At 48.6% G+C, this 15,600-nt stretch overlaps 1 protein-coding gene across 1 annotated transcript in view; it reads left to right on the top strand.

The window, feature by feature from the left end:
* The window catches only part of ENPEP (glutamyl aminopeptidase), a 441,170-nt gene that overhangs the window by 280,787 nt on the left and 144,783 nt on the right, over positions 1-15,600 (top strand). Inside the window, exon 9 of the mRNA XM_069630729.1 lies at positions 1,094-1,159. Coding sequence (XP_069486830.1) covers positions 1,094-1,159 — 66 coding nt within the window. The remainder of the gene's footprint in view (positions 1-1,093; positions 1,160-15,600) is intronic.

Here is a 15,600-nt window from a genome sequence, read left to right as displayed (position 1 = left end):
ACTCCTCACGACTTTCCTCTTCCCCGCCTCCTTCTCTTCTTCCCTCCTCTGCTAATCTCAGTCACTGTGATCGATGACCAGGACCCTTATGTATTCTTTGGGGTCCTGGCCTCCCACACCCAATCACCCCAGCCTCTGCCTACACCGCAGCACTTGCACTTGCCTCGCCACCCACTGGACTGCTTGCTGTAGGCTTGCACTATCTACGCAATGCGACTCCAGGTCGCATAGCACTTTCCATACTATGCGCTTCATCTGCTGCTCTCCACTTCCATTGACATTCCAGCACCTACCCCCACTCCCACTTCCCCTCTTCTCGCTGCACTTGCACGTCCCAAACACTCACAAGGCATAGTAGGTTCGTTCCTCATCCACCACTGTATTTATTGCTTCAATCCCATGTTCCCTCCCTGTTGCCCTGTGGGCACTTTGAAACAGAATTGACTTACTGTATAAGCGCTTAACAAAAGCACAATAAGCATACACATAAACATCTCCAGGATTCTGCAGAGTCTCCCAACAAAACTGTTATTTCAGGTGCGTAGTGCTGGTAATAGTGTTGCTACTCGGGAGACACCCACCCCCTCAGCACACCACTTCATAGTGGACAAGGGTCCTCTGGAGAGTCAGAGGTTCCAGAAGCCATCCTCCATTCCTCAGACAAATGTTCAAATGCAGCACCTCATAACAGCACTCCAGTGAAACAAGAACATGCAATAAGAACACATTGCACCCCGCTTCTCTGCCCTCAGGTTACGCAATGTAGAATTCACATTTATTTGTATGACCTAAAATAACTACAATAGAAAAACTGAATGGACTTTGGCTTTTAGCAGCTATTGAGTAGTGGCTGCTATTGGTATTGTCCATTGGTGACACAAGGAGTGTCACAAACAGGCGTTTCTAATGTCATAAACAATAGCAAACATTTGATTCAGAATACAAGCGAGCTGTTCTGTGTACATTAGTTCACAGTGGCATCAGCTTACTGCCATTGAAATGTTGGTCTTTTGCTAAATAGTGCATTTCTTACCAGTTATGGGGAATAAAACCCAGCACACTAGTAACAGTTGTATATGTTATTTACTTTTAGGAGTACCTTGTCAAGTATCAATTCAAGAATGCAAGAACTGACGATTTCTGGGCATCTTTGGAAGAGGTATGTACCGCAGCAGGATTTGTTTACAAGCATAAGATCAACAACAAATACAATATTTGCACCAAACACAAAAGGGGCAAGTAGGGTGGCTTCGTTTTTATCAGCTTTTTTGGAAGGTATTGAGCAAACACATTACTACAGATTTGTGGTTTAATTATGAGTTGTCATGGTACTGTTTTGACTGACCATACTCATCATAGGTAATCCGGATGATAAGGCAAAATGTTTACCCACATTTTCACATCCACTCAAAAAGTTGAACATGATGTTACTTTTCACCCCACTTTGCTTGCCAACATGTTTTACCCTCTCCGTTAACAGATGTAGTAGCGCAGCAGTATGGAACGTTTGGCTCTCGAGATACTGGACTATAACTCCCTTTAGCCCTAGCCTACTGTGGTAGATAAGAATCAGGAGACAGGCAAGGAGTTATTGTAGTAGACTTGTCTTTATTAACTCACTCAAACCTGCTCTTTTCCTAAGTCTAAGCATCTTGACCTTGTTCGACAAAACAATACAAAAAGGTGTTTGTCAGGATGTCTTTACAATAAAAATAAGGAAAGTCCTCCTTCCTAAATGCTTTACTAGCCTGAGTAGGGCCTACCACTCTAAAAGAAAGCATAACCGGAACAAAAGCATATTCAAGCCCTTCGCTCTTGTCAATTAATTGAATGATGGCTGGTTTTTGACCGCCCACTCTAGTATGTCTCTCCCCCCAGGTGCACAGTCTAAGCCTGTTGGCAAACATGTCCCTTTATCACAGTTCCATTTAGTCCATCCCAAAGTCCTACCCCACCTTGGGGTCTTGTTTTGCTCACCCAGGCTTGGTGTTTTGTTTCTTTCACCCCACCTTGCTGTCTTGTCTTGCTCACGCCGCCTTGGGGTTTTATCTGTTTCACCCTGCTTTGGGGTAGGTCTGGCTAACCCCACCCTGTGGTCTTATCTTGGTCACCTCACCTTGAGGTTGTATCTGTTTCACCCTGCTTTGGGATCTTATCCGCCCTAGCCTGCCCTCTCCCACTTTCCCAGAGCAACCGCATACCTTCCCTCTCCTCAGGAGGGCAGGAGAGGACAGCCCAGTCTACTTCTGTGCCTTCTGCTCCACAGTCTGCTTCGAGCTGAGCTGGCCTTGCTTTCTCGTGGTCCTCCTGTGGGTCTTTAGTGCTGGCCTTGCGGTACACTGGTAAGAAGGCGGCTGCAGCAGTGTGCTGCTCCTCTCAGTGGAGCGCTCCCAGCTTGTGCTCCGGTCGGAATGGCCGAGTTCCACAGTCTCAGGCACGGTCTGCATCTCCATGCCCTGTGAACACTCTGCCAGCTCGGCCGCACCTCCCAGGAGGATAGTCTTCTCCTCTTCTAGCTCTGCTATTGTCTCACTCTATCTCTCTAAACCTTCATTGCTTGAAACTGTATTCTGTTTGCCCATGGAGGCGGCCTTTCCACTGTGCTTTCACATCTGGTGAGCTGTGTTCCACTATAGGGCCGGAAACCACGCCACCTGCCTTATTGGATGTTTCCAGTCATCATATTTGCTAACTCCCATGTAGCCAACAAAGATACTGTGCTCTGGAATACAGGGAGGATAACTGATATACCTTTCTAAGGATCTCCTGTACTTTAAGAGGTTCTCCCCTCAAAAAGATCCCACTTACCCTGTCGCCTCTGTGTTGTTAAACGTAGTAGGATCACCTCTGTAGTCCCAAAGGGGGTGGCTCCTATTTGGGCAGAGGAAATGAACACCTTGGATTCGCCACACCACAGAGTTAATTTGGTGCCATCATATTGTAGTCTTAAACATCTTTAGAGGCACAGGTTGGAGACCACTGTGAATAGCGCATTCTGTGTGAGGAAGAATTAAAAAACGGGTAAGACGATGAGCATTCCTCTCAAATGTATTATCTCCATTCATTCTATCAGCTGAATTTGAACGTATTAAATGTACAAATAAAGTCTCTGGCCTTCCTGGGGATTCTTTGCCCACTAAATTGCTCAAACATCAAATATCCACTGCCTCTTCGGACATGTGCCTGCTAACAGCATTTTCCTTTGCATGTGCTACTGTAAATGTTTTGGGCTTTACTCGTGTCAGAGATAAGTGCTTAATCTGTGAGCTGTCCACCTGAACTGTCCAAGTAGTTTTAAAAAGTGGCCTTATCACCGCTGCTTAAGAAAACCCTTTCTTGATCCTTTGTTACCAGCACACTATTATCCAATCTCTCAAATGCCCTATCAAGGGAACATTCTGGAGGGAGTGGTTGCCCAGCAAACTGACGTGTATGCTGAATCACAGCCTGGTTGCTCGGCCAGCGTGAGCTGGAAGCCTCTTTTGAATGTTTCTAATAATCTTAAATGTTGACCAATGGCTGAAGGCCGCCCTACTGATATTACTTGATCCCTCTGCAGCTTTTGATACTGTCAACCACTGACTGTTTCTTGCCCATCCTTTGCTATTTGGCTTCGTAGCTGTGCACTTCCCTGGATTTTGTCCTATTTGTCCAACCGGGTGCAGTCAGTGACCGTTCCCCCCTTTTTGATCCTCAGCTCATCCATTGGTCTGCAGAGTCTCTTCATTGTTATGTCTTGGTGTATTCTTTGGTGTTCTCTTTTATTTATGTGCTGATGACATTTATATCCTCCTGCAGTGGAGGGCAAAGGGTGTGTGTGATTACTATGTATTTTCATAAATGCTTGCATTACTCAATGTGTGTCTTAGCGTGAATTGAATGGAGTCTGCAGCTGACTAATAGAATACAATCAGTGATTTTTTCCTACAGACCCAAATGGTGAAGAATGTAGCTAAAAAACTGGATTCAGTTTTGTCTATGGCACCACAGCTATCCAGTGTCCTGCCTGCTTGTATTTTTAAATTGAACCAATAGTCCCGTCTTTACATTTTTGTTTTAAATGGTAATTCACAGTTTCAGACACACTAATGAACAGCCTGATTTCCTCATGACTGGATTATTGTTATTCCCTGATTCTCGCTGTGCCTATATATGGGATCCAGGGAATGCAACATCGCCCAAACCTTGCTGCATGTACTTTATTAAGGCTAAAACCCATAGATCATATTATGCCAGCTCTGTCTTACCTGTACTGGCTTCCAGTGGAGAAAAGAATTACCCATAAAACTGTCCTTTCAAATCATGAAGCAATGTTTTACCTCCCCAAGTGAGTATATGCCCCATATCTATTCTTCTAGCCAATTTGGTCTTCTTACTTTCAAATGCCCATGTGGAGGCAAAAAGCATTCCCGGTTCCATTTGTGGAAAGCACTCACATGGTCTTTCCTCTAAAAACTGATTTGCTATTTTTTAGAAAATGGTTGAACCCTGGTCTAAAGTGCTTAGGCCCATCTTTTATCCTAACAGTATACATGATGGTAGCTATACCACTAAGTTGATGCTGACCGTCAGTGAATGAATACACTTAATAAATGATATAACCATATAGCAAGAAGGTTGATTGCTGACCTTTCCCTGCAAAAGGTTTCCCTCGGCGGCAGTGTGGAACATTGATGCTGTCCCATATGCATGTTCTCCCTTCAACACGAATGGGAATGTGTTTTGCAAATATTTAGAAACCCAGGATGACTTTATGGTGAAGTCATAATGGCTGTGCATCCACCCGGATTCCACAGGCGGTAACGTTAATTACTACATGTTGTATTCCGGATAGATATCAGATATACCCCTTGGCCTCATCTCTTACTTCCCAACCAGTAGTTTGACTTCCTTTGTTAAACATTACTATCAGACCTTTGCAAAATACCCCTTCCCAAGTCTGTTGTGATGAAGGCATTATCAGGATGTCCACCCGAATCAGTGGCTACAGCAGCAACAATTCCAAACAAGTTAAGAACATCTTCAACCCATTAATACTGCAGAGCTGTTGAGATTATTATGAGCTAAATTTCTCAAAATAATTTCGTTCTGCATCATGACATAATATTTTGCAAATTCTCATTCAGCAAAAGGGGACCATGCTGGTACATGCACATAAATACAAGTCAAGTTCCACTTTAGTCTGATGGTGATGTCATCCTTATAGGAAATGGCAAAACTGTTGTTTAGATTACCTTCTATTGTCTTTCCTCCCTAGTGATCTTGGATGTAATCATGTCCATGATTCTGTTTCTTAGGGGTGTGAGTTCTTTCAGCCCTGACACATCTTTGTCCAGGAAGGTTCTATTGTCAAGTGCTGTATCTACGTGGTCCTGCATCCTGCAGGGATAATGTTATGAAATGTAAACCAAAACACTATAAAAAGTCTGTAGTATTATTCCATTGGCCTTTAATATTATTGTAAGTGAATATCCATACTACAATCAATTGGATTGACACACAAACCTCAACAAAACTACAGCCTACACATGTTTCAAGCAATCTGCTATTGATCAGATAATCCAGTCTATGTGCTGTTAGTGGCATGCACTGTGTGAATCAAAGTATCGCATTGGAATTTATAAGGATTGTTTCTTGCACACATATGTGATGTCACCATGAAATTGAACAAAAACAGAAACAAGGAAACACTAAATTAATTAAATTGTCATGATGTCAAAGTATTGTGTATTGTTAGGCATCATATATAAACATATACTAATATGTTGTTAATGATAAAGGAAATGTATTTCTGCCACTGTCACCACTGGCAGATCTGAAAGGAAAGAGGGTAGGAGGGCAGGATGCGCTAGAAGGACATAGTGGGGAAAAAGGAAGAGCGAGGGTTGCGATGTGCTGGTGACAGCTTCAGTTTGGTTAATACCGTTCGCTGTGCGAGACTATAGGGCCTCATCACAAGTTGGGCGGTAACGTCGGCGCTATTAGCACCGGCGCTAATAGCCCTACCACCAAACCCCCCGGCGCTATTAGCGCGGGATCATGGGTTTGGCGGAAGGGTTATTGCCCATTCCCCATTGGGCCCATTCGGGAATTCCTCATTCCCCATTGGGCCCAATGGGGAAAATTCATGCTATTACCGCCGGTGGATTTCCTGCCGGCGGTAATCGTGCCGAAAATCAGCAATTTTGCCGCAGATTGCTGGGGGGAATTCCGCCAAAGCCATGATCTGGCGGACCCTTAAATGCGGCGGTATTAGCGCTACCGCCGCATTTAAGGGTTACCGCCAGACTCGTGATGAGGCCCATGTTGTTTGTTTGGTTGTTTCCGTGAAGTGTGTGCGGATTTCTGTGCAATAGATGTAGTTATGTTTGTTTAGCGTTTGAGGGGTGAATGCAGAGAGTTCAGGTTTGAGCGGGCGGGTTAGTGGGTCATTTCATTCCATCTTACCTCCTTGCTTCGGACAACTGTGTTAGGCGTCGCTTCCCGTGAAGTGTGTTGATGCGTTCTGTGGTGGGTCACTCTCCGAATTCTCTGAATAGTAGTGGCTTGTCTCCTTAGTTATCTGGTGGACTGTTAGACAAGTTGATGGTGATGCCTTCCCCACCCATCGAGTGTTGATTGGGGATATTTACAGGGTCTGCACTTCAGCTATCAATTGGGGGTGCCTGCCATTACCTCACTGGACTCCTAGGGTGGAGGCCTAGTATCAATCTATTTGACTAAATATGAATTAAAGTATTACCCCACACCAATTGCTGATCTTCGATTTACAATTCAGTTAGCAGAGACCCTGAAAGATGTTGATTATTATTACATATTTATTGATGTGAAAATACAAGTTTTCTGTAATACTTGAAGTTAATCCTTGAACATATATTTCTCCTTGTGTTCACCAACAATCGTTGTAATCTCCATAAACCAGCAGGACCTAAATTCAGAATTACAGATCATAAATTAATAAACATTAAATATGAAAACTACATCTATTGTAATTTTGAAAACATCTGCTTTATCATTATATTCTCCAGCATGGGGTCTGGCATGGATTCACATGCTCATGAATATTCCCCGTCGTCAGGCTGGGAATCCTCGGTAAAGAAAAAAACCAGTATCAGTTTCGTTTCTGATCTGTCTTTCGTAGTAATAACCAATCACTGGTCTCTGCGTCATACTGACCACAGCCAATGACTGCCCTCTACCTAAGCACCGCCTCTGGCAGCCATCTTCAGATTTTTACCGCACGTTCATGTGTTGGGATCCTCGTGCTATTGCTCTCGAGTGTTAGTGCTATTTTTTCACGTTTTTTCGGTCAAAAGAGCCTCAAGCTCCACCGACTCTCCATCCGATCAACGGGGACCCGTGTCGGATTCGTCTGCGCCCCTCAAGGGTGAAGATTTCGTCGAGCTATGCTTTTGGAGGACTCCAGAAGCTTCTCAGGCCCGGACATGGCCCAGGAGAAGGGAAGCTCGACGCCCGGAAAGCTGTTCAGGGTCTGCCCTGGATGCCAGCTGCAGGACGTCTTTAAGGAGGACGAACACTCCTTTTGTCTCTACTGCTTACATGAGGACAAGACGCACGTGGAGAAGGACTGTGCGTTTTGCGGCAATATGTCGGAGCGGACCATGAAGGACCGCTATCAACGTCTCGCCAACTGGCTGGAAGGGAAGAGCCCGTCAGACGAGAAGAAGAGGAAGAAATCCGAGCGGTCTTCTAAGACCTTTGAGGACGCCCCGGCGACGGGGGTTCAACACAAGGCCAAGCACCGCGAGTCCGCTGGCACCAGGAGCGCCGAACGGTCGGGCTCTACGGGCGCCAGGCAGGGCGCACCCTCCCCGGCACCTTCAGCCACGAGCCAACGCTCTGGGTCGGGTAAGAGGAAGGGCGAGCACCCGGCAAAGCTCCTGGAGAGGCCCCGGTCGAGCTCGAAGGCCCCATCGGAGGGGGAGCGAGGCAGTGTCCCCCCCCCTCAAGGATAAGGCGGTGAGTGCACCTAAGGTGGTGAAGGCCTTAATCCATCCGGCCAAGCCCTCTATCGAAACTGTCGCGGCGGCCCTGGCTCAGCCTGTGGAGGCTACACCAGTGGTGGCGACCTCGGGGCTCAGAGTCTCCCTGCCACCTCGGAGGGAGTCCTCTTTTGTGCCCATCGATAGGACCCCCGTGAAATCCCCGGCGGGGAAGAAAAAGGAGGGGCAGGGCATCGTCGTAGATTGGGCTTCAACCTCGGAGGAAGAGCTGATCGAGGTCTTAAGCCACGGCCTTGGCGTGGAAGAAGACCGGCCCGTCGGGATGGATCCCGACGCAGGTGACGACGACATCGTCGAGGGTGCCGACGGGGCCCCTGATCGCCCGTCGGATTCCCCTCTGCCAGCGCCGCAAGACAACTCAGCGGCCATTTTGTTGGCTATACAGTCCTTATGCTCAGAGATAAGGACGAGACTACCGTTGCCGACGGAGGAACCTCTCCCGTCGGGGGATCCTGAACCGTGACCTTCTGGTGTTCCCCCACCCAAGAAAAGAAGGATTCACCCTCCACCTCCTTTTCAGCCGTCGCGCCCCGTCCAGCCCTCCTCCCCGTCCACCCGAGGGGATGATACGGGGACTGACACGGCAGCGACGGGTACGGACGACGAGGTATACGACGAGGATCTACCGTCGTCACCTCCCACCAGGGCTTCTCCGCCCGACGAGATTGGATCGTTCCACTCCATGATCGCCAGGGCATCCGAGCTTTTCCAACTCTGCCCTGAGGAGAAGAAAAAGGAAGGATTCCTTTATCAACGGCGCGAGGCCAAGAGGAAGACGGTCCTCGCGGTGCCTCTACTGGACGACATTTGGGATGAGGGCCTCGCCCTCCTCAAGAACCCTTCCACGACGCCAGCTAGAAGAGACCGGTACGAGAAGAAGTACCGGGTCCCGGACGCGGCCCCCCTGTGCCTCCGGGCGCAGCCTACCCCGGACTCCGTCGTCTCCGCGGCGGCCAGGAAGAAGAAAGCGGGGGGGGGGGTGCGGCCTCCACATCGACTTCCCCACCGGACGGCGAGGGAAAGAAATTGGACGCTATGGGACGCAGGGTCATCTCGTCTGCAGCGACGACGATTAAAGCGGCCAACGCCTTGGCTATCGTGGCCCGCTACGACAGGGAGCTATGGTACAAGCTGGCTCCCCTGCTGGACTTCCTACCGGACGACAAGAGGGCGGATGCCCTGGAGATCCTACAGGAAGGTGAGGTGGCGTCGGACCACGCCATCACTATTGCGACGGACATCGCCGACACTGGGTTTCGCCAGTTGGGCAACGGCGTGTGCCTTAGGCGGCGTGGATGGCTCAAGGCTACGGACTTCCGTCAAGACGTACAGACCAGAGTCCTGGACATGCCGTTCGATGGGAACAACCTGTTTGGGAAAACAGTGGACGATTCCCTTCAGGCCATTAAAGCGGACACTGAGACGGCCCGGGCCCTTGGGGTTCTGCAGCAACAACGGACTCCCTTTCGGAGCAGCGGAGGCAAGGGCGCCTCCAAAGGTTCCGGCGGCGTTTTCTCCACCTACCGTCAAGCGGCCCGCTCGTCGTCTCAGGAGGCCTACAGATTACGAGGCAAGTCTGGCGGACCCCGCCGTCGTCGCCAAGGAGGTCAAGGCGGCAAAGCCTTGTCGAAACAGGATTGAACCGGCCGTGGGGTCGGGCCCCCACCGAAGCACCCCGGTGGGAGGCCGGCTGGCGAGCTTCGTCAGCGTGTGGGAGTCCATCTCCACCGACCGTTGGGTGCTGGACGCCTTAGCCCGGGGCCACGCGCTCGAGTTTCAAAGAAGGTGCCCGCGCGTCTCCCCGTGGCCAGGAAAGAGCTTCACGTCCCTCAGCTTCTCCTGGAGGTAAAGGCGATGCTCAGGAAGGGCGCCATCGAACTCGTCCCAAAGAGGCTTCGGGGCTCCGGAGTTTACTCGAGATACTTCCTCGTGAAGAAGAAGACGGGAGGATGGCGCCCCATCCTAGACCTGCGACGTCTGAACAAGTTCATCAAGGCGCAGAAGTTCCGGATGGTCACCCTCCAGCATGTCCTGGGTCAGCTGGAGGAAGGAGACTTCCTGTCGTCGTTGGATTTGGAGAATGCCTACTTCCATATTCCCATCCTAAAGGGGCACCGAAAATTCCTCAGGTTTGTGGTCCAAGGGCGTCACTACCAGTTCAAAGCCCTCCCCTTCGGACTATGGTCGGCACCCAGGGTATTCACCAAGTGCCTTGCACCGGTGGCGGCGCAGCTGCGCCGCGAGGGGATCCACGTCTACCCCTACCTGGACGACTGGCTCATCCGAGCCAAGACGAGGGAGCTCGCCGTGGAGCACAAGGACCGTCCAACTTCTCACGGACCTGGGATTCTCCGTGAACTACGCCAAGTCCCACCTGGTACCCACGCAAAACGCACTGTTTCTGGGAGCGAAGCTCGACACGGTGTCCCTTCTGGCCTCCCCGTCGGAGGAGAGGACCAGGTCCATCCTGGGCAAGGTACAGCGGATGTTGGTTTCCGACGCGGCCAAGGTGAGGTCCATCAAGTCCCTCCTCAGAATGATGTCTTCTTGCATCTACCTCATTCCCATGTGCAGGCTCCGGATGCGCCCGTTGCAGGAGTTCCTGGACGCGCGCTGGATCCAAACGACGGGCGGCTTCGAGGAGAGGATCACACTCGACGAGAGTTTCCGCCGAGCGGTCCGGTGGTGGGGCACCCGCGCGCATCTGACGGCAAGCATGGACTTCCAGACCCCAGACCACCAGGAGACAGTGACCACGGATGCCTCCCTGGAAGGGTGGGGAGCGCACACCGAAAATCTGCACGCGAGAGGCTTTTGGCTCCCGACGGAGAAGTCCCTCCATATCAACGTCCTGGAGCACCGTGCAGTGTTCTGGGCCCTCAGGTCCTTCCTTCCATCCCTCAAGGGCAAGGTGGTGAGGATCTTCACCGACAACACCACCACCATGTTTTACATCAGGAAACAGGGCGGAACCAGGTCCCCAGCACTGTCCAAGGAGGCGCAGGACCTGTGGCATTGGGCCGTCGCCCAAAGGATGTTTCTGGTGCCGTTTCATCTGGCAGGGATAAAAAACACCATCGCCGACTCACTCAGCAGGGAGCTGCGCTCGTGCCACGAGTGGGAACTACGGCAGGATCTAGTGGATCGCCTCTTCCGACGGTGGGGCACACCCCAGATCGACCTGTTCGCGACGGCGACGAACTCCAAGTGCCGGAGGTTCGCCAGTAGGTTTCCCCAGGCGAGGAGCATGGGCAATGCTTTCTCGTTCCCCTGGGAGGGCCTGTTCCTCTACGCGTTCCCTCCTTTGCCACTGCTAATCCGGCTTGTCAACCAGCTCAAGAGGTCACGGTGCAGGATGATCCTCGTCGCACCTGCGTGGCCGAGGCAGATATGGTTCCCGGACCTTCTGGACTTGTCAGCGTCCCCGCCAATCAAGCTGCCGGTGGACGCGGATCTACTCTCCAGGGAAGGAGGGGCCATCCTCCACTACGACCCGAAATCGCTGAACTTGCAGGCCTGGCTCCTGCAGCGCTAGAGTTTGGAGGATACGACATACCAGCCGACTGCAGAGAGGTTCTTGCAAAGGCCAGGGCGTCCTCGACTCTTAAATGCTACGGACACAAATGGAAGAGGTTCTCTGTCTGGTGCCACGCACAGAAGATTAACCCTCTACGGATTACGGCTCCCCAGGTACTGCCGTACCTGCTGACGCTGGCCAAAGCTGGACTGGCACACGCGTCCATCAAGATTCATCTTGCTGCGATCTCCCGATACACCAGAACCACGGGGCGGACGTCCTTGTGGTCTCATCGTCTGGTGAAAGAGTTCATGAAGGGACTGTTCAGATCGTTCCCGCCGGTGAAGGCTCCGGCCCCGGCGTGGGAGCTCAACGTGGTGCTGACCAAGCTCATGGGACCTCCGTTCGAGCCTCTGCACTCGGCCCTGTTGAAGTTTCTGTCGTGGAAAACAGCGTTTCTTGTGGCCATCACCTCCGCATGACGGGTGGGAGGGATCCAGGCCCTTTCCTGCAAGGCCCCGTACTTGACTTTTCATGACACGAGGGTGGTGCTCAGGACGCACCCCTCCTTCATGCCCAAGGTACCGTCGGACTTCCATCTCAACGAACCCTTGGTGTTGCCTGTGTTCTTCCCATCGCCTTCGTCGCCGGCTGAGAGGACTTTGCACTCGCTGGAAGTGGCTAGAGCGCTGAAGTTCTACGTGGACCGCACGAAGTGTTTTCGGAAGACGTCACAACTCTTTGTGAACTTTGGACCTGTCAATCAGGGGAAGGCTCTCTCGAAGGCTTCCATTTCCAGATGGCTCTCCGGCTGTATCATGTACTGTCATCGGTTGGCAAACCGACCGCTGCCTGGCCGTCCGAGAGCCCATTCCACCAGAGCGATCGCAGCTACCACGGCGTTCCTTTCTGGTGTGCCCCTGCTGGACATATGTAGGGCTGCTACGTGGAGGTCGACGCACACCTTCACGAAATTCTACTGCGTCGATCGGGATTCCAGGGAGGAGTCCAGGGTCGGCCAAGCAGTGCTGCGCAACCTGTTCGCCTGAGGTGAGCCTGGTGAGGAGGTAAGATGCTTAATGTTGAGTTTGATGTAATGCTTAATGTTGAGCCTTTGCCACCTCCCGTGGTTGTGCATGTGTGTACTGCTATGTATTCTTTATTCATGAGCATGTGAATCCATGCCAGACCCCATGCTGGAGAAGGAACAAGTTACTTACCTGTAACTGTTGTTCTCCAGCATGGGTCTGGCATGGATTCACATGCGAACCCTCCCGCCTACCCCTCTGCGGCTCTTCACTTGGTCATACTGCCACTTCACGTGCTTCCAAATCTGAAGATGGCTGCCAGAGGCGGTGCTTAGGTAGAGGGCAGTCATTGGCTGTGGTCAGTATGACGCAGAGACCAGTGATTGGTTATTACTACGAAAGACAGATCAGAAACGAAACTGATACTGTTTTTTTTCTTTACCGAGGATTCCCAGCCTGACGACGGGGAATATTCATGAGCATGTGAATCCATGCCAGACCCATGCTGGAGAACAACAGTTACAGGTAAGTAACTTGTTCCATATACACCGTGTGCACATAGGTCAAAATAGCTCTGTGAAATGTCTGATGTAGATCATCCCAAATTCTCTTCAGTGGTAAACTGTTGTCTTTCACAAAATTGTACCTTTCTGGCTAAATATCAATATTAATTATTAGGAAGCTTAATGCCTCACTCTAAAAACTAATGGTTTTATAGTAAGAGCATAAGATTCTATAGCCTCCTCCAGCATTCTCTCATGTTCCCAATATGTTGAATTTTCTGAAAAGTTATCTGTTTGTCTTTGTTTCAGTATAATTTACGAACAACTTTTATATCTGTTAAACAATATATAAATACAATGATGTAATCACTTAAAGAGCAACAGAAAATGAATTTGATTAAAGAGAACGTCATTGAAACTATTATCTTCCGGACATGTCAACCATTTGGATTTTCTGTTTTCACGTATCAAATTCCTAGTGAGAAGACTCAAGTAAAGTTTAGATGGTACTGATTTACTGCAGTTTTCTTCGTGATCTTCTAGAACACCAAACATTATTCTTTAAGACTGGGGCTAGAATTCCTGTACCTTTATTACCTAGAAAAACAGAGAATGTGAGCACTCAAGCAAAAAACACGTGCTTGATGTTCACTAAGTTGTCCAACAGTTCGAGCAAACCTTCATGACATCCTCAAGAATTCTCCATGAAGTCTATTGCAGTCACCAACAACACCTTATTCTATTTGATTATTTCCTTGTTGTTTTCCCTGTTGAAGTCAGTTTAATTCATAAAGAGGTACATATTCTCTTCAAATCTTGGAATGTATGGACCGAGAAGGGATTGGGGATTTCTATGCACTTTAATCTGCTCATGGTGTTATTGGTCTTCTTCAGTATTCCTCCCCTGTGTGGTTACTTCACCCTCCTCTATGCTGTCGCCTATTGTATCGGGCTGTCATTTCAAAGAGGGGCACACAGACCAAACATAATAATTTCTGGGACCATTGATCAGTTGCACAGAGAGTCATGCACCATAGAATAGTTTTCTTAATTGTTTCATAATATAATGCAGCAATCTTGTGTTGCTTTGTCAACATTTGCAGGTGATTCAACTCGTCTGTGACTCTTCTCATGGCTCTTCATGTTTTGTTCTGATTGGCCAGCAGTAGGCTTGAATGTCTGGGTGCACCCAATCACCTTTCTTTCTTGTCCATCTAAGATTTTTGTTTCAGTGAGGACTAGATTTTTAGCATGAAGAGGGCTATTTTGGAGTTTTCTTTGCTGTTATTTTTAGCATAAAGAGGGATATTTTCTATCAATACATTCATCCGAGGAAATGGTTATGTTTTTTTTTTAAATTACAAAATTTAGTACAGTCACTTTAGTTTGTAAAAGCCCCTCGTCTATTCATGCTTCCCTATGGAGTGTCACATGGTTTGCTTTAATGATAGCTTAATTATGCCTGGATCCCTCAGTAATGGCCTTTTCTGTTGTTATGTATGTTAATGCCTTTGCAATATTCCAGTTCTGTGTCTTCATTGTCACCTGGATATTTGTAATAGCTTCTATGGATTTTTTAGACTGTCTCTGTATGCTATAACAATCATCCACATAAAATAATATTGGTTTACTAAATTATTGTATCTAAATATCTCAATTTTGTGAAGCTTTTTATCTTTTGAAACCAAAGAGTGTACATATGAATCAAAGGCATGGAGGGATATGACAGCCAATGTTACCTCGAAGCTGTGCTCATGTGTGCTTGTCTAGCTTCCTTTTGGGCAGGATAGTTTTAGCAGCGTGCACAGACAATTCCCACCTTCTCAAGAATTAATAAGGCACAAGTCACAGAAGTTTCTTTAATAAAGCTAAATTATACTAACTTGTCTTGATAGGTGTAGCATATTTACATTAACCTACTATGCAAGCGTGGCCTGAAACACCCAAAAACCCTCAAAAGTGAATGCACCCTCAAAAGGTTAAGGACACATATGAAAAAGCAGCTCCATGGACAGAAGATCTACTTAAGATATGCCTGCACATATTAACAAAATAACCTTCCCTTCTGGCCCACGATTCCTATACTTGACTCTACCACATTTATCGCTTATGACCCTAGCTTCCCACACCAGGCCATATTTAGATATTAACAGACAACCTTTGCTCTGCCTACCTTGGCTCTGCAAAGGTTAGCAGACTTGTACCTACATCGACATGTGGAAAGCATCACTGCAAAACCATTTACTTCGTCTGCTAAGCAAAATAGGTATGGACTATGCCTGGGATTGATTAAAGATAGTGTTAGGGCAAGGGATATTCAGACAGCTAGAATGCTTTTCACACAATATGTATGTTTATTCCAAGTTTTCACTGGCTATTGTAAGGAAGGCATGGTATCAAACAGTGAAGACAGATACAAGTGATCACAGTTCAATGGTGTTTATTGAACTTCAATGGGTTGGTAGAATGCCTATCTAAATGTAAATCTAAAGATGGGAGCACGCTACGACCATCAAATTATAATAGCG

The sequence above is a fragment of the Ambystoma mexicanum genome, chromosome 6q (assembly GCF_040938575.1).
Source record: "Ambystoma mexicanum isolate Mex_15411 chromosome 6q, UKY_AmexF1_1, whole genome shotgun sequence".
Taxonomy (NCBI): domain Eukaryota; kingdom Metazoa; phylum Chordata; class Amphibia; order Caudata; family Ambystomatidae; genus Ambystoma; species Ambystoma mexicanum.
This window is presented reverse-complemented; position numbering and strand designations above follow the sequence as displayed.